We start from the raw sequence: 22,678 nt of genomic DNA, 5'->3' as shown, positions 1-22,678 counted from the left end.
GTAGTGACTTGATCAGTTCAGTTCAGTTCAGTCGCTCAGTCGTGTCTGACTCTTTGCGACCCCATAAATCGCAGCATGCCAGGCCTCCCTGTCTATCACCAACTCCCGGAGTTTACTCAAACTCATGCCCATCGAGTCAGTGATGCCATCCAGCCATCTCATCCTCTGTCGTCCCCTTCTCCTCCTGCCCCCAATCCCTCCCAGCATCAGGGTCTTTTCCAATGAGTCAACTCTTCACATGAGGTGGCCAAAGTATTGGAGTTTCAGCTTCAGCATCAGTCCCTCCAATGAGCACCCAGGACTGATCTCCTTTAGGATGGACTGGTTGGACCTCCTTGCAGTCCAAGGGACTCTCAAGAGTCTTCTTCAACACCACAGTTCAAAAGCATCAATTTTTCGGCCTTCAGCTTTCCTCACAGTCCAACTCTCACATCCATACATGACCACTGGAAAAACCATAGCCTTGACCAGACGGACCTTTGTTGGCAAAGTAATGTCTCTGCTTTTTAATATGCTATCCAGGTTGGTCATAACTTTCCTTCCAAGGAGTAAGCGTCTTTTAATTTCATGGCTGCAGTCACCATCTGCAGTGATTTTGGAGCCCAGAAAATAAAGTCTGACACTGTTTCCACTGTCTCTCAATCTATTTCCCATGAGGTGATGGGACCAGATGCCATGATCTTCGTTTTCTGAATGTTAAGCTTTAAACCAACTTTTTCACTCTCCTCTTTCACTTTCATCAAGAGGCTTTTTAGTTCCTCTTCACTTTCTGCCATAAGGGTGGTGTCATCTGCATATCTGAGGTTATTGATATTTCTCCCGGCAATCTTGATTCCAGCTTATGCTTCTTCCAGCCCAGCGTTTCTCATGCTGTACTCTGCATATAAGTTAAACTGAACTGATCAAGTCACTACCAGAGTGACTGTCCAAGAGGAGTCCATCCAGAGCCTAAGCCAAGGCTGTGGGCAAAAGATGCACTGGATCTTCAGGGAAGCTTTGCCCAAGTTTCTGTCAGATCAAATGGGAAGAAGTTCAAACCTGACTCTAGAACCTGCAGACCGTGCTACTTCTGGTAAGTTATAGAGCCTCACTGAGCCTCGGTTCCTCTATTATACAAGGGAGTAAAGAGGAGCCCTGGGAAGGATATGGTGGATGTAAAGAAACCTAACAGGGGCTCAGGAGTGGACACTGGTTCACATTCGCCTTCTCCAGGGCACAGCATTGAGCCAGCCTCTGTGGAAATAGCGATGGAACGTCCAAGGGTGAAGACTATCAGGCTAGGTCAGAGGGAAAGAAGGGAGGATCCTCATGGTAGAGCCAGGAGAGTGAAAGGATTAAGTCAGGACCTATCAAGGCCCCTGATATAAAACAGCCCTCCGTGAAGGTGGAATGAATGAACAGGGAAAGTGTGATGTGTGACGTTTGTTTTCAGACCATCTCATTTGACTGCAATTTTTCCTGCAACCACCAGAGGGCAGAGCTGACCCATGCATTTCCTGTGGGATAGCCACGGGCTGTATGTTGTCACCCTGCTTATTTAACATACATGCAGTGTACATCATGAGAAATGTGGGACTGGATGAAGCACAAGCTGGAATCAAGACTGCAGGAGAAATATCAATAATCTCAGATATGCAGGTACACACGACAGCAGTAAGAGAAGAACTAAAGTGTTTCTTGATGAAAGTGAAAGAGGAGAGTGAAAAAGTTGGCTTAAAACTCAACATTCAGAAAACCAAGATTATGGCATCTGGTCCCATCACTTCATGGCAAATAGACGGAGAAACAGTGGAAACAGAGACTATTTTTGGGGGCTCCAAAATCATGGCATATGGTGATTGCAGCCATGAAATTAAAAGACACTTACTCCTTGGAAGAAAAGTTATGACCAACCTAGACAGAATATTAAAAAGCAGAGACATTACTTTGCCAACAAAGGTCTGGTCAAGGCTATGGTTTTTCCAGTGGTCATGTATGGATGTGAGAGTTGGACCATAAAGAAAGGCGAGCACTGAAGAATTGATGCTTTTGAACTATGGTGTTGAAGAAGACTCTTGAGAGTACCATGAACAGCAAGGAGATCCAACCAGTCCATCCTAAAGGAGATCAGTCCTGGGTGTTCATTGGAAGGACTGATGCTAAAGCTGAAACTCCAATACCTTGGCCACCTGATGGGAAGAACTGAGTCATTAGAAAAGACCCTGATGCTGGAAAAGATTGAAGGTGGGAGGAGAAGGGGACCACAGAGGATGAGATGGTTGGATGGAATCACTGACTCAATGGACATGAGTTGTAGTAAGCTCTGGGAGTTGATGATGGACAGGGAAGCCTGGCATGCTGCAGTCCATGGGGTCGCAGACAGTCAGACACGACTGAACGTCTGAACTGGACTGAGCCGTGGGCTCCCTCTTGTGAGTTCTATTGGGAATGATGAGCCTTAAGGCTCAGGGATCACCTCCTGCCTCTGTAGGTACAGAAGCCATTCACAGGCCCTGAGAAGTCAGAACCCTTTTCTTAACATTCCATCTCTAGAGCAAACCCTTTTCCCAGGGGGAGGGATTATGCACATGAGAGACTGACCCTCAGGTTCCTCAGAAAACCATATGGCACACACAAGCCATCCAACTTTCGCGTCTGCTCTTCAGTGGACCTTAGAAGGCAAAGGGAATGCCTGATTAAAGACATTGAAGGCCCTGCCCCAGGTGCCATCATCCCCCACCCTGCAGCAAGCCAGGCCTCAGGGGCACAGCTGGGAACCAGGGGGCTTCCTGAGTAAGGAGCTCCCCAGGGTTGTAAGACTCAGGCACATGCAGGAGAGTTTGTGGCACTGTGTCCTGCCACCCTCTGACCTTTCATTACATGCACCAACCTCGGTCTCCTTTCCTCCTTACTGCTGCTGCTGCTAAATCGCTTCAGTCGTGACCGACTCTGTGCGACCCCATAGACGGAAGCCCACCAGGCTCCCCTGTCCCTGGGATTCTCCAGGCAAGAACACTGGAGTGTGTTGCCATTTCCTTCTCCAATGCATGAAAGTGAAAAGTGAAAGTGAAGTCGCTCAGTCATGTCTGACTCTTAGTGACCCCATGGACTGCAGCCTACCAGGCTCCTCCGTCCATGGGATTTTCCAGGCAAGAGTACTGGAGTGGGTTGCTATTGCCTTCTTCGCCTTCCCTCCTTGGGCCTCTCTATTCCTCTCATATGTGTTTCCCAATCCAGCCAACTCTCCTCAATTCTCTGGGGCTGTGGAACAATGCTCTGCTGGTCATTCAGTTTCCTCTACATCCATGGTGTGGCTTGCATCCTTGTGGGACTCTAATTAGTTCACTGTTCCCTTCCCTGGTTCTTGTTTATCCTAGACACTCATCCTCAGCCTACTCTTACGCACTTCTTGGGCAGAGGCTTTTTCTCCTCCTCACTGTTGGTCTTTGGACCAATTGGCATCTCAGGCAGAATCTTTGTGTGTCCTATGGATGTCTGCAGAGCTGTGGGCAGACAGAGCTCTGGCAGAGGGCACAGCCCCAGGACAGGACAGCTGGACTGCCAAGACAAGGCTCTTTTATGGAAGCAGACATGGCTGGCGGCCAGTGGCCCTTTGGGGGCCTGCCGTAGTTGAATTCCTGAAGGCCCTGCCTCTCTGAATGTCCCTGCAGACCTGGCTCCTGGACTTGGGCAGTGTGGGGGCCATGGTCAGCATGTGCCCTCTGGTCTTGAGTTGGGGTATAGCCATGTAGCTATCCACTCTGCCCATTCCAGTATTCTTGCCTGGAGACTCCCATGGACAGAGGAGACAGACGGGCTACAGTCCATGGGGTCGCAAAAGAGTCCAACATGACTGAGCGACTAATAGAAACACTTTCACTTTCATGTAGCTTAGGGAAGTCCCAGCTCTGTCAGAGGATGGGGCTATGCTCGATTTGCAGCAGGCTGAGTTCCTCTGGCTCAGGTCATATATGAAGCACAAATTCAGTTTTTTACATTTATGCTTATAGTCATAATTTTCATATTAACACCATCTCCTGGTAAACGAAAATGTGTTTGGTTGAAGCTGTTTCAGATACATACTGATTGGAATCTGGAGTCTTTACTTGTTCCTGGTCAGCTTCTCCTGGGGCAGTGAATAACAACCCAGCAGATCCTCCGGTACGTGGGATGGAGGGATCGGAGGCAGCAGCAGCAAAGCAGAGGGCAGTTTCAGAAGACTGTAGATTTAGGAGTGATGTAGAGGCCAGGGAAGCCCTGCTTGCCCCTCAGAGGGTGGACACTGGGCTAGTATGTGAGGGGCTGGTCCCTGCTCCCTACAGATGTGGGACACTCCACCGAGGATCAGATTTCCCCCACATCAGTCCGCCTGCCAGGACCACTACCTGAATGGTTGTCTCATCATCTCTTCAGCTCAGTGAGGTGGGGTAGCCTGTGGTCTGACTGCCTGCCCGGATGCTGTGAGAGAGCAGGGTAGGAGGTGCTGAGACCTCCTTTTCAGCCCCATTCTTGAGCTACTTTAAGTTGAAAGCCCCAGAGAATGTCCCCTCTTGAACATTCAAGTCTTCTAGAAAATGAAACCCAGACCATAGCCAATCTTAGGCCCACATCCTGGCCTCAGGAGACATTGTTCCCACATCCCGGGTCACTGGGACAAGCATTGCAGGACCTTTGTGCCCAGAGGCTTTGGGCTCTTCTGAAATGTTTTCTAAAGTCTGGGATGAAATGTACTGAGATAGTTTTGCTGTAATCTGAGGTTAATTAAATACAGGAGGGCTCACAGAAGGGCACTGCACGTGGGAGAGTAGGCCATGTGGAAGGACCCAAAAGAACAAGCCTCTGTAGAGAGCTCTGTGCAGACTCACACTGCTGACCCCATGGTGTTCTGGGGCCAGGCTCCCAGGTGGAGGCCAAGGCTGACACAGGAGGTCACTTGTGTATCAGGATGTGGGCTCCGAGGTTCTCTGAGGGGCAGTGGGGGCCTGGATGAATGTGATAAATGAACATAATGAATGTGGGGAGGCATGGGGAGATACATGATGGGAAAAGTCCCTTCGACTCCAATACAGACATGAGGCTGGAATCAGACAGATCAGAAGCTGGTGGTTCTGCGAATCAGGGGGAAAAGAGAGCTCCATGTTGTCCTGAGTTTGGGATTCCTCCCGGAACCACTGTAACCGTTTAGAGCACAGGCTAATGTGCATGTTTGATTCTGATGACCAGGGCCTCCTTGATCCTCGGATAAACTAAAGCGCTGTCTGTGAAGAAGCTTGCAGGCTGTTGAAAGTCCTCTCCCTGTCACAGAATAGGTGGCAGACAGTCTCTCTAACTCCCTGAGGCTGGGATCCAGGGGCAGCCCATCCTGCGTCCTTCCCGGGGAGGTGAACCCCAGCCTGCTTGCTGCTAGTCCCTCCGTCCACCTGTCCTACCCCGTAGGCTGTGTTCAGCTTTGCCTCCAGCAGGCAGTCACATGTAAATAAGCACCAGAACCTGAGCTCTGACTGCTGTCTCCTCTCTGGGCTGAGCATGTGTGCCTTGCAAGGTGTCTGAAGTCCACTGCCCCAGAGAAAGGGACACTCTGACTTGGTGAGAAACCTCTGCACATGGTCAACATCTCTGCTTTGATGGACACTCATTCCCTGGGAGATGGGTCAGGCACTCTGGCCACACTCAGTCCTTTCCTTTTCTCTATCCTACCGTATCTTACTTCCCTGCCCACCCTCCCGATGTAGCCATGGGAACTCCCTCGGGAGAGTCACTCTTGTCCAGGTGGAGACAGGGCATGAAACAAGCCCTGAGCATTCTCACCCGTGGCTCCTGGGTATCCCCTACCACTTCAGGAGAACTAGGGGTTGTTTTATTTTTTATTTTTTGGCCACACTGCACAGCATGTGAGATCTTAGTTCCCTGACCAGGGATCAAACCCACGCTCCCTGGTCTTAACCACTGGTCCACTGGGGAAGTCCTGGAGTTTGTTTTAAATAGCAGCCTCATTTGTACCCACACACTCTCCTGCTCACCAGCCACATAGAGGTCAGAGCCCAAGATGATTCATTTTGACCACGCGGTCCCAAATTAGACCCATGAGGTGACAGCAAAGCCAAAGGAGATCTCTGTTCAACCTCTGCAGGACTAGGTCCCTGCAGGTAGGGTTGCCAGATAAAATATAAGATGCCCAACTACATCTGAACTTCAGATAACCAAAGAGTAATATTGCATACTTACAGTAAAAAGATTATTTTTTCCTTTGTGCACTGTTGGTGGAATTGTAAACTGGTAAACAGGTCTAGTCACTATGGGAAACAGTATGGTGGTTTCTCAAAAATTTTAAAATAGAACTACAGACATCTCAGTATATATTCAAAGTATATATCTGAGTATATATTCAAAGGAAATGAAAACAGTTTATCAAGAGATGTCTGTATTCCCGTGTTCATTGCAGCATTACTCACAATAGCCAAGTATGAAATAACCTAAATGTCCATTGATACATGAATGGGTAAATAAGATGTGGTGTATACATACCATGAAATATTATTCAGCCATGAGAACAAGGGAATCCTTCCATTTGCAACAACATGGATAGACCTTGAGGACATTATGCTAAGTGAGATAAGTATTAGTCGCTCAGTCGTGTCCAACTCTTTGCGACCCCAAGGACTGTAGCCTGCCAGGCTCCTCTATCCATGGGATTTCCCTGGCAAGAATATTGGAGTGGGTTGCCATTTCCTTCTCCAGGGGATCTTCCTGACCCAGGGATTGAACCCAGATCTCCTGCTCTGCAGGCAGACTCTTTACCATCTGAGTCACCAGGGAAGCCAAGTGAGATAAGTCAGAGACAAATATTGTATGATATCTACTTTTTTTGTGGCAGAAAAATGCAGTCAGAACACTCCAGACAAGAGAAGAATCATGATCAAAGACACGGAAAGCAGCACTCAGTTCTGTGAACTTGAAGCATTATCCTCTGAGAAGCTGCAGAAGGGAGAATTGATGGAACAAGAGATGAAGAAAGAGGTAAGGCCAGGTAAATAAATAATTCGTGATTTTATTAGAATTTTTATGACATACTTTGATATATTGGCATTAAGATACATGAATAACTTGTTAAACAGATGACCTAAATGATTAAATAAAATACCCCATGATAGTCTGTCACTATTTAATGGAAGTAATATCTGAACCAGTGCTAATTTCTTCATTTTGATGGCTATGTAGAAAAATATCTTTGTATAAAATATAAATTAAGGTACTAGGGCGATGGACTATAATAGTTTCAGAAAAAAATTTATACTGCCCCTGCATCTTTCCTATAGGCTTGATAGGAAATTTAATTTTGATTCAAAATTAAAAAAGGCTCAAGAAGTTATATAACCCGATCAAAACCACATGGAAAGTGAGTGGCAGTTCCAAATCACAACTTGAGTATTTCTGACTCCTAAGTCCACACTCTCCCCAACCAACCACATGGCCCTGACCTCCAGGTTGCCTTCCCTAGGGCCCTTCAAAGTCTGCCCAAGAAGAGCCTCCCTGTTCTTGTTTCTTCACCCCGAGAACCACACTCCCTCCAAGCCAAGTTGAGGTCCTTAAGCTGGAACTGCTCCCCGCTTGCCCCAGCCCAGTGCTGGCCCTGGCTCCCCATCCCATGCCTGGCAGAGTCACAGGCATGTGACAGGTGGCGGCAGGGCAGCTGGAAGCACCGAGACCTCCGGATCAGCTCTGACAGGCCTCCTGCTCCCAGGAGAGGAGTTCCATTAGCTAAGCTCCCACTCTCCCTGCAGATCTCAAGATTTTCAGACCACTCACAGGTAAGCATGGTCTTGGTTCTCCATTGTTACCATCCTACGTTAGAGATTCCCTCCTAATTAAGTGGCTTGAAGAGGGAATCTCTTCCATTGTCCTCACAAGTCATTCTACTACTGAAAGATATTGCTACTGCGGGTCATTAGACATCACCATGGTCAAGACAGAAACCATGGCTTCCTGCCCTGCCTCCCTACTACTGAGCCTACCAAGGCAAAGGAGTGGGGACCCTGCCAAGGGTTCACCTGTGCCAGTGAACCATGTACCCATCAACTCAGCCACAGACCCCAGAGGCAGGAGTTGGGAGGCTCAGTAGTGAGCCATGCCCCTTGACAGACAGTTTGTTCCAGCTCAATCTGATGATCCCTTGGCTTGAGACATGACCTCTGCGTGGTTTAGAGCCACAGGGATACTTCTAAGAACCAAAGAAGCTCTGGAACTGGAATGACCCCAGCGGACAGCCCTTTACACCACTGGTCTGTCTCTCTGCTCCCCTGGGAAAAGAGTCCAGCCCTGGTATGTTCTCTCCTACTGGTGGACTTTTTGGGGGTAGTGATCCCAGGAGTGTGAACATGTCACTAGCCAGGTCCAGGGGGCTGAGACCCAGGAGGAGGAAGACTTCCTTTGCCACATGCCTCCTTGTAAGTGCTCTCGTCCTTCACTGTGTGGGAAACTGGATGGATGGAGGGAAAGTGGGTGACCTCTGGCCCATGGGAAATTTCCCTTCTTATCGACCTGGAGTTTCTCGTTAGCAGGTTTTCTAAGTGCCTCTCCAGCCTGAGTGCCTGTGAGGAAATGTTATTGAGTAAACAAGATGGCAGCTTCCTGCCTGGTCCTTCTGGTGTAGAGGCCCTTGTGACAGAAGCCTCTACAGGGTGGAGAGGATGCCTGGTGGCCTACATCAGTATAAATGGCACCATCCACCTGGCCACCCTGCTCTGGAGGCAAGGAGCACGGGCTGTGTTCTTGCAGGTGAGTTTAGCCCCATCCTCTGGGTCTTCCCCAGGGTGAACCAGCCCAGCAGGCACAGGCTTCACTACAGGTCAGGTGGGAAGGAGGGGCCTCCCCTGTACTACTAGGAGCTATTCCACAGAGTCCTAACTATGGGTGCAGGATGATGGGCTTGCAGATATCCTCATTCTTCACTGTGCTCCTAGGCCAGGTCCCTTCTCCCCAAGGAGAGGACCCCTGCAGGCAGGGGGAGAAACAGCCTTCCAAGGAGAAAGGGACACCAGAGCAGGGAGGAGGGGACTCCCCATCATTGACTAACTGGGAATGGCCAAGCCATGGGCCCTGGTCATTTCTCCTCATCCTCAGGATCATGATCCCTCAACTCAAAAGGAGGGCACCTGAGAGTATGAGGGACAGACAGAACGAGTGAGTGAGTGACCACTTCCTTCCTCCCAGCAGCCTGGGAGGTACAGGCCAGGCTCGCCTCCAGGGCAGATGTGTTAGGGAAAGCCAAGAGAGGTAAAGTGAGTTCCCTGTGGTCACACAGCGAGGAACAGAGACTCTAGTAGAATCCAGGTCCTCTGACTCTCCAGAGCTCTTTACAACCCCTCACCTAACCAGGTACCATACCACCTCCAGCCAGGGGGATGGGGCATGAGACCGTGTTAGGTACCAAATGATGCTGGCAGTTTCCAAGAAAAATCTGGGTCTTTCCAGAGTTCCTGTCTGTACCAACCCAGCCCTCAGGCCCCAGCATGTGCTGAATCTTGACAAAGCAGAGCAAGGGGAGGCCCTCATTAATGCTTCAGAGGGGCCATGGCCCTTCTCTTCTGCAGGAGGAGTTGCTGGAGCAGGCGCCATGCTGCTGTGCTCTTTGACCCTTACCCTCCTCTGGATGGTGGCTTCTGGCCTCGAGTGTGACATGAAGGAAGTTTGTCTTGGAAGTCCTGGCACTCCTGGCACTCCTGGATCCCATGGCCTGCCAGGAAGAGATGGGAGAGATGGTATCAAAGGAGACCCTGGGCCTCCAGGTACTGAGTGGGAGCTGGGGGACAGTGACCTGATTTCAAGGGGACCACCTGCCCAACTGGGTCCAGGGGTCTGGGCTGGGTCCAAGGGTCAGCTGGTTGGTGGGTATTTCCTGGGACCCTTAGACTGGAACAGCCCTGGACAGTCTATCCTCATGGTGCCCATGGAGGGACAGGCAAGTCAGCCTGGCTGAAATGGAGGTCCAGTCACATCAGCCCCAACTCATTGTGGGTGACAGATACCATACATCCTCCTCTCCCTCTCTCTGCAGGCCCCATGGGACCCCCTGGAGGAATGCCAGGCCTCCCTGGGCGTGATGGGATGACTGGAGCCCCTGGCCTCACTGGAGAGCGTGGAGAAAAGGGAGAGCCTGGCGAGAGAGGTCCTCCAGGTGAGCTGGATGGGGCCAACGGGCAGAGGCGACTGGACACCATGCCCATGTGTTCAGTTACATGAGGAATGATGGGGGTCAGACAAAATTGTGCAAGTTCCCAAAGGGCATCCATCCCAGAGGTGCCTGTGGTGTGGGTCATAAGTGCAGAGTCTGGTGGGAATTGAAAGTTTTCTGTGCATTACAACTGCTGACAGGGAGATACAAGACATCAGGTGTGGGAAATAGAATAGTGATGGGAGGAGGGGAGGCACTTCCTAGGGCTGAGGTGTATGGGCGCACATGGACCAAGGAGCAGACGGATGATGAAATTGGGGACCCTGCTTGCCCAGGGGACCTCTGGAGTTCTAGGTTCCTTACTATTCCTTATAGCAGTAATCAGGGTTCATCAGAGTACAGAAAGAACCACATTTGCTCTTAATGGAGGGTGGGAAAGGGGCCCTGCCCAGGAACTGGAAAACTCCACAGATATGGACAGACAGATACATGAAAGGACATGGAAGGGAAGAAGAGCAGGGAAGGGGCGAGCAGGTGCAAGGCTGCACTAAGGGACAAGTGTGTAGGGAATATGGAAACACACTCTGGCCTTGTGGACCCTTATGACCTGGGGCCTGGGCAGTGGCTCTAGACAAGTGAAGGGCAGAATTCCAGGCTCGCAGTTGATCTCAAATCTGCTTGGCAGCAAGTGGGGTTGTTGTTGACCTGTTGATCCTCTCATCTTGTTGTGGATCTGTCTACAGGCTTTCCAGCGTATCTAGATGAAGAGCTCCAGGGTACACTCCATGAGATCAGACATCAAGTTCTGCAGTCACAGGGCGGTAAGGGATCCCCCTTGGGGCTTTATATGGTAGGGGGTCTCCCATTAGTTCTCCTCATCCTTAGAACCAGGCTCCAGAATGTAGAGACTTGATGAACAAGTGTAGATGTGGAAGTCATGTTTTAGATGTTCTTAAATGCCAGAGGTGAGAGAAGTAGGCACGAATTAGCTCCCTATGTCCTGGGGAAGCAAGGTCCCTAGCAATATTGCTTTCTTTGAATCCCAGGAAATCGCACAGTTTATGACACATAATAATAGGTAATTGTTAAATGGGTGAATGAATAAATAGAATCACGAGAGCATAGTGGAGAATCCAGAAAGACTAGAATTGGAAAAGGGGGGGATGACAGAGACAGGCAAAGATAAGGAGACTGGGGAGAACACAAAGGTGGAGAGCCTGAAGGGAAGGAAGCAAAGAGGTCTGTGGCCTGACCTGGGTTCTTCTGCTGTCAGTCCTCAGTTTGCAGGGGTCCATGATGGCAGTGGGAGAGAAGGTCTTCTCTACCAATGGGCAGTCAGTCAATTTTGATGCCATTAAAGAGTTATGTGCCAGAGCAGGTGGACAGATTGCTACCCCGAGGAGTCCAGAGGAGAATGAAGCCATTACCAGCATCGTGAAGAAGCACAACACTTATGCTTACCTGGGCCTGGTCGAAGGCCCCACCGCTGGAGACTTCTATTACCTGGATGGAGCCCCTGTGAATTATACCAATTGGTACTCAGGGGAGCCTAGGGGCCGGGGTAAAGAGAAGTGTGTGGAGATATACACAGATGGTCAGTGGAACGACAAGAACTGCCTGCAGTACCGACTGGCCATCTGTGAGTTCTGAGCAGGCACCAAAGCCACAGGGTGGACGGAGTCCTATCTTTCCTTCCAGCCTCCATCCTGGGGATCCACCTGGTCTACGGATCAGGTGCTATTACTCCTTTGTGGCTATCAGAATTGAAGTTACTCTTGAGCATTCCACTCCTGGGTGGATCCTGACTCCTCCCCAATGATCACTAATCAGTCTGACTCCCCTGGAAGCCCTTCTCAGCATTGCACTCTTGGCAGCCATTCTAACTTTGCCCTTCTGCAAGGGACAGAGGTTTCTTTCCTCCTCTTCTTGTCCAGTTCCTTTATTTACAGATGGCAACAGTAAGGTCCTGGGGTGAAGGTTCCCTCCAAAGCACCACACAGGGTGCCTGCTTCCTGGCCCCCTCTACTCTGTCATTGCAGCTCACTGCTTGCCCAGCCTCATCAAGATTTAGCAGTTCTGCTCAAGCACAATGATAGGTGGACTTCTGGGAAATTTCACACATGTGGAGCTAAGGATACATTTGGGTTTATCTATCAACCTGAGGTCTGTGGGGAGGCATCTTGTTAGGCTCTCTATGAAGTCAGAGGGCCAGGTGGTACTTCAGCATGGTGATGGCCAGCTCATTCCTAGTGATTGGCATGTATTATCCACTTCCTTGAGTCTTGGGTGTCAGCCAGCACCTCTAAGGAAGATCTCACCCCCACCTTAGACATTGCCCAAATAACTGCCTGCTGATGAACACATTCCCCACCTCTTCAAACCTCAGTGAGGAGTTCACGCCACTTGTCACACCACCATTTATTGAGCACATACTATATACCAAGCACCATGACATGCACTTCTAAGACATCTTATATGATTTAATCTTCACACAGTGTCATGGGACGAGCATTATTTTCCCCAATCTTTTATACAAGGACACTGAAATTTACAGAAGTGAAATGTTTTGAATTTTTTTTTTTTTTAACATGAAGCAATTGGCAGAGGCTGGTTTCAAACCTATCTACCTGGACCTGAAGCTTGTGCTCATAACTACCCCACCTTCTCACTGAACAGAGATGATTCAAGTGTAATAAATCATGAATGTGTTAACATGAGTTTCCACTGCTTTGGTTTCAAGAAACATTTCTGTATTTTTCGAAATCAAGTTAACTCTGGCTCTGAACCCCTACTTACCTGAAAAGTGGGAAGTTCAATCTCAGGTTAAACTTTCTTTGTTGGGTGATAGGGGCCACCTGGTTCCATCCTGGAAGCACGTTGGGCACCATCATTCTCTCTACCACCCACACATGCAAAAAAATAAGAGAAAAAGTTACTGCCTACCTTTCACTTTAAGAAGCCACCACTCTATGGCCAGGGTGGTGATGAATCAGAAATTAGACAGATTTTAATGACAAAGCTAGGGGCAATAATCATTTGGACTATGTTTTAAATCAACCCCAGAAAGTTTGCATTCTTAGGAAAAATATATGTAAATAATTTTGAGACTGTGTATTAGTTTGAGGAAAAGAGTGAGCCTCAAGGCTTCAAGATTGTACCTATCTATAAGATTATTAAGATTCTTGAACTTGTTATAAAATTAGTGAGTTACATGGATACATTTCTTAATGTTGAACAATTGCATTCCTGGAATATACCCAACTTGGTCTAATGGCTCATATACGCATAGCACTTACTATGTGCCATATATTATACTTGTACTGACTCATATAATCCTCATTAACCCTAATATGTAGATGCTATCATTATGCCCAATTTAAAAACTAATCAGTTCATTTGCTCAGTTGTGTCCGACTCTTTGTGACCCCATGAACTGCAGTACGCCAGGCTTCCCTGTCTATCACGAACTCCCAGAGCTTACTCAAACTCATGTCCATCGAGTCGGTGATCCCATCCAACCATCTCATCCTCTGTTGTCCCCTTCTCCCACCTTCAAATCATTCCCAGCACCAGGGGTCTTTAAAAATGAATACTGAGGCACATATAGGTTAAAATGATTTTCCAAAGATCATGTAGCTAGTTCATGGCAGAAATGGGCTGTAAATACAGGAAGTCAGAGTCCAGGGACTGGGCTATTAACCATTGATGCACGACTAGATTTTAATAACTATTTTTTACTTCAAGCTTCCTTGGGGGCTTCATATTTTCCCCACATCATTTAATTATCCTGATATTAGTGGCTACTAGGGACATATTCTTCTCACATTTAAAGCTGCTGTTCCCTGAGTATCTGCTCATGGTCACAGAGCCAAATCAAATACCAAAGGGGTTGGGGTGTTTACTCTACACACTCTAGTGGGAGGTGCTACAAAGTACCATGGCAAAGGGCATGGCTATGTATCTCTATGAAAAGAAGGCATGAGAAAACGGGAGCAATCATTCAAGCCACTGTGGACCTATCTGCCAAATATATTTGATTTTCCAAAGAACAAGGTTTTTGAAATTTTATTAATAGCTCTATAGTTATTTCCTTATACTAGCTCATTAATTCCATGGCTAAATTTTTATTTATACCTTTATTATTCCTTATTTATTCCTTACTTACACTCTTATTTTAAAATTTATTTACTTATTTGGCTGTGCTGAGTCTTAGTTGTGGCACATGAGATGTTCAGCTTTCATTGTGGCATGTGAATCCTTACTTGTGGCATGTGGGATCTAGTTCCCTGATCAGGGACGGAGCCTGGGCCCCCGCATTGGGATTGCAGAGTCTTGGCCACTGGACAAGCAGTGAAGTTCCACTTATACTGTCTTTTTAAAACTGTCTGTTTATCTGTTGTCCAGAGCGACAGTCTTCAGAGGCCTATTTTTGAGTCTCGTATCAGTCAGATTTCACTCTGCTTACTTCTCACTGCATTTGGTAGTTTTTACAAGGTAGGTTCAAACTGACCTGACCTCCACCTGGGAAAATTCTGAGTGCCTGGGTTAAGGGTAAGGTCCTTGATTGTCTTTATGTCCCCACAGTACACTAGATTGTGATGAACTGCAACACTTGAAAAACAGTTTTTCATCTTGGCATAAAGGGAAAAATTCAATAATAACAATCATAGCAAAATAATACTAATAAGCATAAATTCAAATGCCAGATCTATGAGAGGACAGGCTTATGGCATCCTCAAGGGAGGATCTTTATTCCTTCCAGAGTCAAGTATTTCTTATTGTCCCTTTGCTCACAGTGCACACCCCTCCCTCCTCCTGTTCCAAGTTTTCCCCTCCTTCTATAGCTACCTTTCCTCTAAATCTGTAGCACAGATAGGGTCCTGAAAGTGAAAGTGTTAGTCACATAGTTGTGTCCAACTCTCACAACCCCATGGACTGAAGTTGGCCAGGCTCCTCTGTCCGTGGAATTCTCCAGGCAAGAATACTGGAGTGGGTTGCCATTCCCTTCTCCAGAGGATCTTCCCAACCCAGGGATCAAACCCAGGTCTCCTGCATTGGAGGCAGATTTTTTACCATCTGAACCACCAGGGAAGCCCACATATAGTGTCCTAGTTGTATGTAAATCTCTGTTTCAGATTTCCACCTTTCTGGGAGGTCTGCTCATTTGCTGTAAGGTTTAAGTGTTCTTTGTCCTCTGAACCTAAGGGCCCTTCATAGTTATGTCAATGGCATCAGGAAACACAATCCTGGTGTGTTGGTGGGAGGCAGCGATCTTCTCTACAATGGGTTCCTCTCAGCGCCTGGCAGCTCCTTGATGACAGGAATCTGGGAGGCTTGCTGAACAGGGCACGGTGACTTGAGTACACAAGGGCCAATGACCCTTGAGGAGGCAAATCACCAATCACGAAGTAGAGTCAACGGGAAGCGGCCCCACCCCCTGAGACAAAGCAAACCTCTAGAGTTGCTTTAGTTGTTAGAATAAGTGTTTCAAAGAGTGGGTGTACGTTTAGGGGAAGGCAGGAATTCAAAGTTGCATCAGGGACTTGAAAAAGGCCGTTTGCTCAGACTCTGGAAGTAAGAACCGGATGCTCCTGGAAACCCAGGCGCGGAGGAGGCTTGGACTGGTCTGGTGTCTGCCCTGCTCATGGTCTCTGCTTCTCTCCTCACTCTGTCAATGGATCCTCTCTGTGTGCCCAGCCCTGAGTTACACCCTGGAGACAAGGAGAAAAGAATCAAAGGCAGCTCCTGCCCTGGAAAAGAGAGCACAGATATCAGCTCTAGGTGGAGGGAAGTCAAGAGAGCCGCTTTGAAGACACAATGCTGGAGGATTCCTTTGTTTCATAATGTTTATTGAACAGTGATTCTGTTCCAGGCCCTCCTGTAGGTGGGGATGTAAGATCCCTGTTCTGATGAACTTCTTGCTCTAAAGGAGTAGGCTGGTCAATACATATGGCAACCAAAGAAATAAGACAATTTTACATAGAGATGGACTATAAGCAGATAATTAAAACAGAGAACTATAATTTTGTGATAGGGCTTTCTCCAGTGATATCACTTAAGCTGAAATCTGAATGACAACAAGTAATTGTGCAAAGATGGAGAGAAGTGTTCTTGGCTAGAACACCTAGTACAAATGCCCATGCTCAACTCTGAATTTGAGTTATTTACAAATACTTCCTCTCCTTGTACCTAGGCCTGTGATGCACCCAGGGAGGACAGATAAGGGACGTTCTGAATGAGGAGAAAGGGATGAGGTGACTTCATGTTGTAGGTCTTTAACTCCTTCCCTCCTACCCCCAGTACACTAAATATGGATGAAGGGGTGAACTAGGCAAAACAACTAACACAGTGGTGTGTACCTGTATGTGTGTGTGTGTGTGTGTGCCTGCCGGTACGTGTGCGTGTGCATGAGCATGTGTTTGGTAGGATGTGTATGCATGTCTCTCCCAGAAATAAATATTGGGAAAGAACAATCTTCTGTGATTCTGATCCATGATCTGAGAATCTGTGATTCTAGATGATCAGATAGCTGAGTGGTAGAGATGGATGTGTGGGAGGGAGCAGTAGGAGGTGTCTGGGGTGCTGCAGTAGGGAGCTGCCCAGTGCTAAGGTGGAGAACCCACCAGCAGCTCTGGAGAACTGCCCAGGATGTGGCAGTTCTAAGGATGGTTGTTCATTAATCTGGGGTTGAAGGCCAGTCCACCACTGTCCCTGCTCACTAGACTAGTTGGGGCTGACGTTGCTGAGGCATCTGCCAAAGGCCCAGGCTGGAGGACCAACTTCCCAGCCACAGCCTCTGTGCTCTGAGGAGGCCCTAGTAGGTCACTCGTGGAGGAGAGAAGTGGGGGCCTGGGACAAGAGTCTGGCCATTTGACTTGAGCCTGGTGAGTTCCAGGCAGGGGCTATGGTGGGGTCATCAGGCTCTCTGAGGGCCTCTGTCTCTCTCTGACCTGGGGTCTTGTGCCCTTCCTGAATCCAGTTGACCATCTGCAAACTAAAGGTGGTCTTTTCAGCCAAATGGAAGGATGGAAGTGGGGTGTATATGCTAGCAACATGTTTAGCTCTGGCTTTGGTCTCTAGCATAATCAGGGGGAGATAAAGAAAGGAGAAAGGTGAAGATCTGATCAAGAAAACTCCCTTCCTGGACTTCCCCAGCAATCCAGGGGTTACCCACCAGTGGTTCCATCTCTGGTCCAGGAGCTAGGATTCCACTTGCTGTGTGGTACAGCCAAAAAAAGAGATTACTTAATCCCCAAATTCAAAATCCTATAAAAGAAAAACATTTCCCTTCCAACTCATTGCTTCTTACTGAGTCCTGGAGGAAAGAAAGGTTTAAGAGAGCTGATAGGCCAGGGGAAGCAAGGACAGATGCAGTAGTCATGAAGCAGCTCCAGGGACACTGGGGTTAGAGGCCAGAGATAAGCAGAGGGGGAAGCCCATGGCGGCTGGGCTCTGAAGGCTTCCTGGAAGGGGGCCAGCTCAGGCAAAGATTGGATGGGGATCTGATAGCTGGATGGGGCGCAGAGCCAGAGAGGCATCTGGGAAGCTCGCAGAGAATCCTGCCAGGAGGAGGAACGTGAGCTGACCCTACTGGGCCCAGAGTGAACAGAAATTTTAGAAGCCCGGGTTCTGGCTGGACAAATGGCCTCTCCATGGAAAATTCAAACGAAGGGAAGGAGGTAAATCTAAGTCTCAGTTGACTGGTATCAATGACCAAGAAGCCTCCATTCTCAGGGTCAGAATAAGGTTCCATACCTCAGGGCAATCTGGGTCCCTAGTCCCAGCAAGTGCCTGTCACAAAATAGAGACTTTATTAAACAAGATGATTGACAGGCTGTTGGGAAACAGCTATGGTTCTGAGGGTGGTTGGGACCCTGGGTGTAAAATAGATTTTTATGTGAAATGAGACAATGGATGTTGTAGAAACAGGTGCCATCAAGCAATGGGCCTTGTGGGACCTTGGATCACCTGCAGCAGTTTTGAGTCTAGCTTTCAGGTCCATAGGAGGGGATAGAAGAGGGAAATTTAGGCTATGTAGACCTTCAAGAAAGGGAGTTAAGAGAGCAGCCAAAGCTCATGCCAGCAATGAGCTCTCTTTGCTGGGCCATCACCTGTTCTAAAAGGGACAGGGCTTGTGTGTCCTGTGCAGACCCCATGGGCTCCATGCTTTAGGGCTGCCTAAACTACTAAGCCTTGAACCCACAGGGCAAAAGAGTCCCAGGGAAAATGGGCCCCTATCAGATTACACTTGCATCTAAATTTGTGTTAGCACTAATCTAACTCTAATACAGTTTACTTATCCTAGTAGTAGTTTTCCTAGTAGCTTAGGAGTAACTCAGAGCCAAGAGTTGTGATATTTCCCTGTGTCAACTGCCCTGAGCACAGGGCCCAGCACATCAGTTGTTGTTCGGTAGCTCAGTCGTGTCCAACTCTTTGCGACCCCATGGACTGCAGCATGCCCGACTTCCCTGTCCTGCACCATTTCCCGGAACTTGCTCACACTCACGTCCATTGGGTGAGTGCCACCATCCAATCATCTCGTATTTTGTCACCCTCTTCTCCTCCTGCCTTCACTCTTTCCCAGCATCAGGGTCTTTTCCAATGAGTCGGTTCTTCGCATCAGACGGCCAAAGAATTGGAACTTCAGCATCAGTTCTTCCAATAAACATTCAGGGTTGATTTCCTTTAGGATTGACTGGCTTGATCCCCTTGAAGTCCAAGGAACTCTCAAGAGTCTTCTCCAGCGCTGCAATTCAAAAGCATCAATTCTTCGGTACTCAGACTTCTTTATGGTCCAACTCTCACATCCATACATGACTACTGGAAAAATCATAGCTTTGACTATATATAGACCCTTTTTCAGCAAAGCGATGTCCCTGCTTTTCAATATACTGTCTAGGTTTGTCATAACTTTCCTTCCAAGGAGCAAGTGTCTTTTAATTTCATGGTTGCAGTCACCGTCCACAGTGATATTGGAGCCCAAGAAAATAAAATCGGTCACTGCTTCTACTTTTTCCACTTCTGTTTGCCATGAAATAATAGGATCAGATGCTATGATCTTAGTTTTTTGAATGTTGAGTTTTAAGCCAGGTTTTCCCACTCTCCTTTTTCACCCTCATCAAGAGGCTTTTTAGTTCCTCTTTGCAGAGGTGGTGGCAAATGTTGGCTAAACAAAATGAGATGAAACTATTTTCCTCAATGCTCTTCATTCTAAGGTAAGGATCATGTTCCTGTTTTCATCACTTCCTGTCCTCCTGTGTGTGGTGACAGTAACCTTCTCAAATGCAAAAGTGGGTGAGGATGCTCAGAAGACCTGTCCAGTGGTAGCCTGTGCCATCCCAGTCACTAACGGCACCCCAGGAAGAGACGGGCGAGATGGATCCAAGGGAGAAAAGGGAGAACCAGGTAGAAGACAGGGCATTCCACCTTCTTAAAGCTTTACCCCAACAGGAGAGTGTCCCCTCTGAGGGATCTAGCATAGAGACAGGAGGAGGCTCACCTTTCATTATGGTGGGTGCCTGTGAAAGGGCATTCTCTCTAAAGATGCTTCTCTGGCTCTCCAGAACCCCTCATTGCCACCCTGGAATTGGTGATGCATGGTTGTCCTTGGAGAAGGGGTGTCTTGTCTGCCAGGGAGCTGCCTCAGGACAGGCCATCCCTGGGAGGCAGGAGGATCTTTCTTCCTTGGGTCACCACAATTTGAGTGGCAGTTTCTTGGGGTCGATCAACTATTGAGCTTTTGGAGAAAGAGAATGAGTGACAGCAACCTCATCATATTTCCTTCATCTTCCAACAGGGCAAGGGCTCAGAGGCTCACAGGGCCCTCCAGGGAAAATGGGGCCTCCAGGAAATATAGGGAATCCTGGGCTTCCAGGACCCAGGGGCCACAAAGGAGATCGTGGAGATAGCTCGGGTAAGGAGCTCACCCCAGCATGTAGTAGGGGCTGAGGGGGCGCAGGCCCTGGGAACTCCAGGCCAGGTGGGAGGTGCCCCGTCTCCTGCTGCCCCACTGGGAGCTGCTCAGCTCTGCTTCCTGACCCAGCACTCTCGTTCCTCTCAGTTCCTTGGGGCCTGAGGGGATTCCCACTGGCGCCTGGGTACAGACCTCCAAGCTCCGCCAGCTGCTCCCTCAGCAGGCCACTGTAGGACATGTGCCCTGGCCTTTCTTCAGCTGCAGCAGTCCAGTGCGTGGTTCCAGGCTGCAAGGATGGAGATGGGTCTTTTCTGCCCTTACTTTATGTCTGTTGTCACAAGAGTGGTGTGAAAAGTGTTGGCCTCATAGGATGCCTGGATAATGGGTGACGTCATAGCAGCTTAGTTGAGAGTAAAATAAATTCAGTAACAACAAAACCAAAATGATGACCTCTTACTAATATTTATCCACTGGCCTATCAAAATAACAAATGTATTTAAGAGTCTGCCTACAATAAGAAATTAAAATAGGATTAGGAAAATTTTTCAGAAAGGAGAATCATTTGTTGGACCTTTCTTATGAGTCATTATAATATTTAAGAAATATATGAAGAAAGGGACCCAGAGCTATAGTTTATGGTATTACTGTTACTGCTACTATTATTATTATTTCCAGAGTTATAGTTTACAATAGTTACTAATAGTTACTATACTTGGGAAGGCAGGAATACATTTTATTTTCTTTTTGCTTCTTTTTATTTTTCTGGAATACTTTTTACTATGCTAATATAAGCATGTATTTTCAAAATACTCTGCTCTCCAATTTAAGGTCTTCTTCTCAATAAATACCCTCTCCCTATTGCTTTATAGTTGCCGAGGCTAAGCTGGCTAGCTTGGAGGGACAGATAAGGAACCTGCAATCAGAACTGGATCGTGTTAAAAAGTGTAAGCTTTTTTTCTGTCGCCAATGTGTTCTGGATTCTTTTATCTCCAGAGAGCTCTAGGTTTTGGGGGAAGGGTGGAAAAGAACTTACATGTATGACCACTTATTATATACCAGGGCTAGGTTGGTTGTCATTTTCTTAATAATATGATTTCATTCAATCCTCTTGCCATCCCTATGTGTGGGCATTACACCCATTTTATTGACAGGTGAGAAAAAACTAGGTCCAAGAAGTGTGGATAATTAATTCACCAGCATGCAGTTAGGAAGATGAAGGAGGATGGAGTGGAGGTCTGCTGACTCTGGGATTTTTGCTCCTTCCTCAGCACCCATGGGTCTCAGATGGGTATCCATGCCTCTTTCTCACCCTGGTGCCTACACCTGGCAGTGGGGCTCTAGCATGTTTTCCTAGGTTCACCAGTACAGGGACAATTTTTCCAGATATTTATCCTAAGGATGGGATTTCGCAGGAGATCCCTGGCTTGCTGCCAGGGACTTGCCTTTACCTTCTTACCAGGATCTCACCAGAGGTGGTGAAGAATGGGGCTCAACCCCAGATTCCCAGAGAGGGCTTTTTCATCTGCTGTCCAGGGCTGGGCTCTAAGCCAAATCAACCCCACCTACCCTTTATGATTTCAGTGCAAACCTTCTCCTTGGGCAAGAAGTCTGGGAAGAAGCTGTACGTGACCAATGGTGAAAAGATGCCTTTTTCCAGCGTGAAGGCTCTGTGCACAGCACTTGGGGCGACTGTGGCCACACCCAAGAATGCAGAGGAGAACAAAGCCATCCAGGACATGGCCCCAGATACTGCCTTCCTGGGCATCACAGATGAGGCGACCGAAGGGCAGTTTATGTATGTAACCGGAGGAAGGCTAGGCTACAGCAACTGGAAGAAGGATGAACCCAATGACCATGGCTCAGGGGAGGACTGTGTGCTCCTCTTACGAGACGGGCTCTGGAATGACATCTCCTGTTCTTCTTCCTTCTTGGCCATCTGTGAATTTCCAGCCTGAAGAGGCAAGTTCCTCTGCTCCCTCAGTGACTCCCTGCTGACCTCTCTGCTGCTCTGGAAGAGAATTCAGTGCTTATTTTCCCACATCCAGTGTTGACTCATTCCTTCTTGGGGATGGGAGGAAAGTGAAGGGGTGTATTGGATTGTGGGAGGAGGAAGTGAAAAGAGGCTGACCAGTGGGGCATGAGGGTTTCTGGTCCAGTCCATGGCAAAGGACACCATCTGTGCTGCCTGAGAGTACAGCATTGGGTCAGAGTCAATTACAGAAAAAGCAAACAAACTCTCTCCGTTTTTAGTGAGGACACTGCAGCCCAGCTGATGGATCAGTGGAGGACCACATCTGTGTCCAAGCAAGCATTAGTCTCAGCCTCCAAGAGATCCAATTCCCATTTTTCCAAGTTGACACTACTTGGTGTCAAAGTCTCCTTCCTTCCAATGGCTACCCCAACCCTGTCTACAACATAACTGTTGTTTTTAGTTATTCATGAGCTATCCCTGAAAATCTTTCATTGCCAAACTATAACATCTGGCATGGGTAACAATGAATAGTCCTAGGAATCCCTTCACCTGCTCAAGTGGCTGTGGTCTCCCTATAGCCACTGGGGTGATCCTGAGGACAAAGGGCAGCCTTTCCTTCTTGCATACTTTTAGGAGACTGATT

The 22,678-nt window shown here is 48.0% G+C and overlaps 2 protein-coding genes across 4 annotated transcripts; both read left to right on the top strand.

Moving 5' to 3' along the window:
• The first annotated feature begins 4,085 nt into the window (after window positions 1-4,085).
• On the top strand, window positions 4,086-22,101 carry LOC122708952 (mannose-binding protein A-like). Of its 3 annotated transcripts, XM_043925822.1 has the most exons (6): window positions 16,722-17,034; window positions 18,536-18,665; window positions 19,366-19,555; window positions 19,947-20,063; window positions 20,933-21,007; window positions 21,645-22,101. In XM_043925822.1, the coding sequence occupies exons 2-6, from the start codon at window positions 18,594-18,596 to the stop codon at window positions 22,016-22,018; spliced, it is 828 nt and encodes a 275-aa protein (XP_043781757.1). In that variant the 5' UTR covers window positions 16,722-17,034; window positions 18,536-18,593; the 3' UTR covers window positions 22,019-22,101. The 3 variants fall into 3 exon arrangements, with proteins under 3 accessions (XP_043781759.1, XP_043781757.1, XP_043781758.1); XM_043925824.1 differs by lacking the exons at window positions 16,722-17,034; window positions 18,536-18,665 and adding an exon at window positions 4,086-4,094; XM_043925823.1 differs by lacking the exon at window positions 18,536-18,665 and having other exon boundaries at window positions 16,734-17,034.
• Window positions 8,635-12,867, top strand: LOC122708951 (pulmonary surfactant-associated protein A). Its single transcript, XM_043925820.1, has 5 exons — window positions 8,635-8,754; window positions 9,570-9,764; window positions 10,034-10,153; window positions 10,894-10,971; window positions 11,424-12,867. The coding sequence occupies exons 1-5, from the start codon at window positions 8,667-8,669 to the stop codon at window positions 11,798-11,800; spliced, it is 858 nt and encodes a 285-aa protein (XP_043781755.1). The 5' UTR covers window positions 8,635-8,666; the 3' UTR covers window positions 11,801-12,867.
• Window positions 22,102-22,678: the final 577 nt, after the last annotated feature.

The sequence above is a fragment of the Cervus elaphus genome, chromosome 15 (assembly GCF_910594005.1).
Source record: "Cervus elaphus chromosome 15, mCerEla1.1, whole genome shotgun sequence".
Classification (NCBI taxonomy): Eukaryota; Metazoa; Chordata; class Mammalia; order Artiodactyla; family Cervidae; genus Cervus; species Cervus elaphus.
Note: the sequence above shows the minus strand (reverse complement) of the source record. Positions and strands in the feature narration are given on the sequence as shown.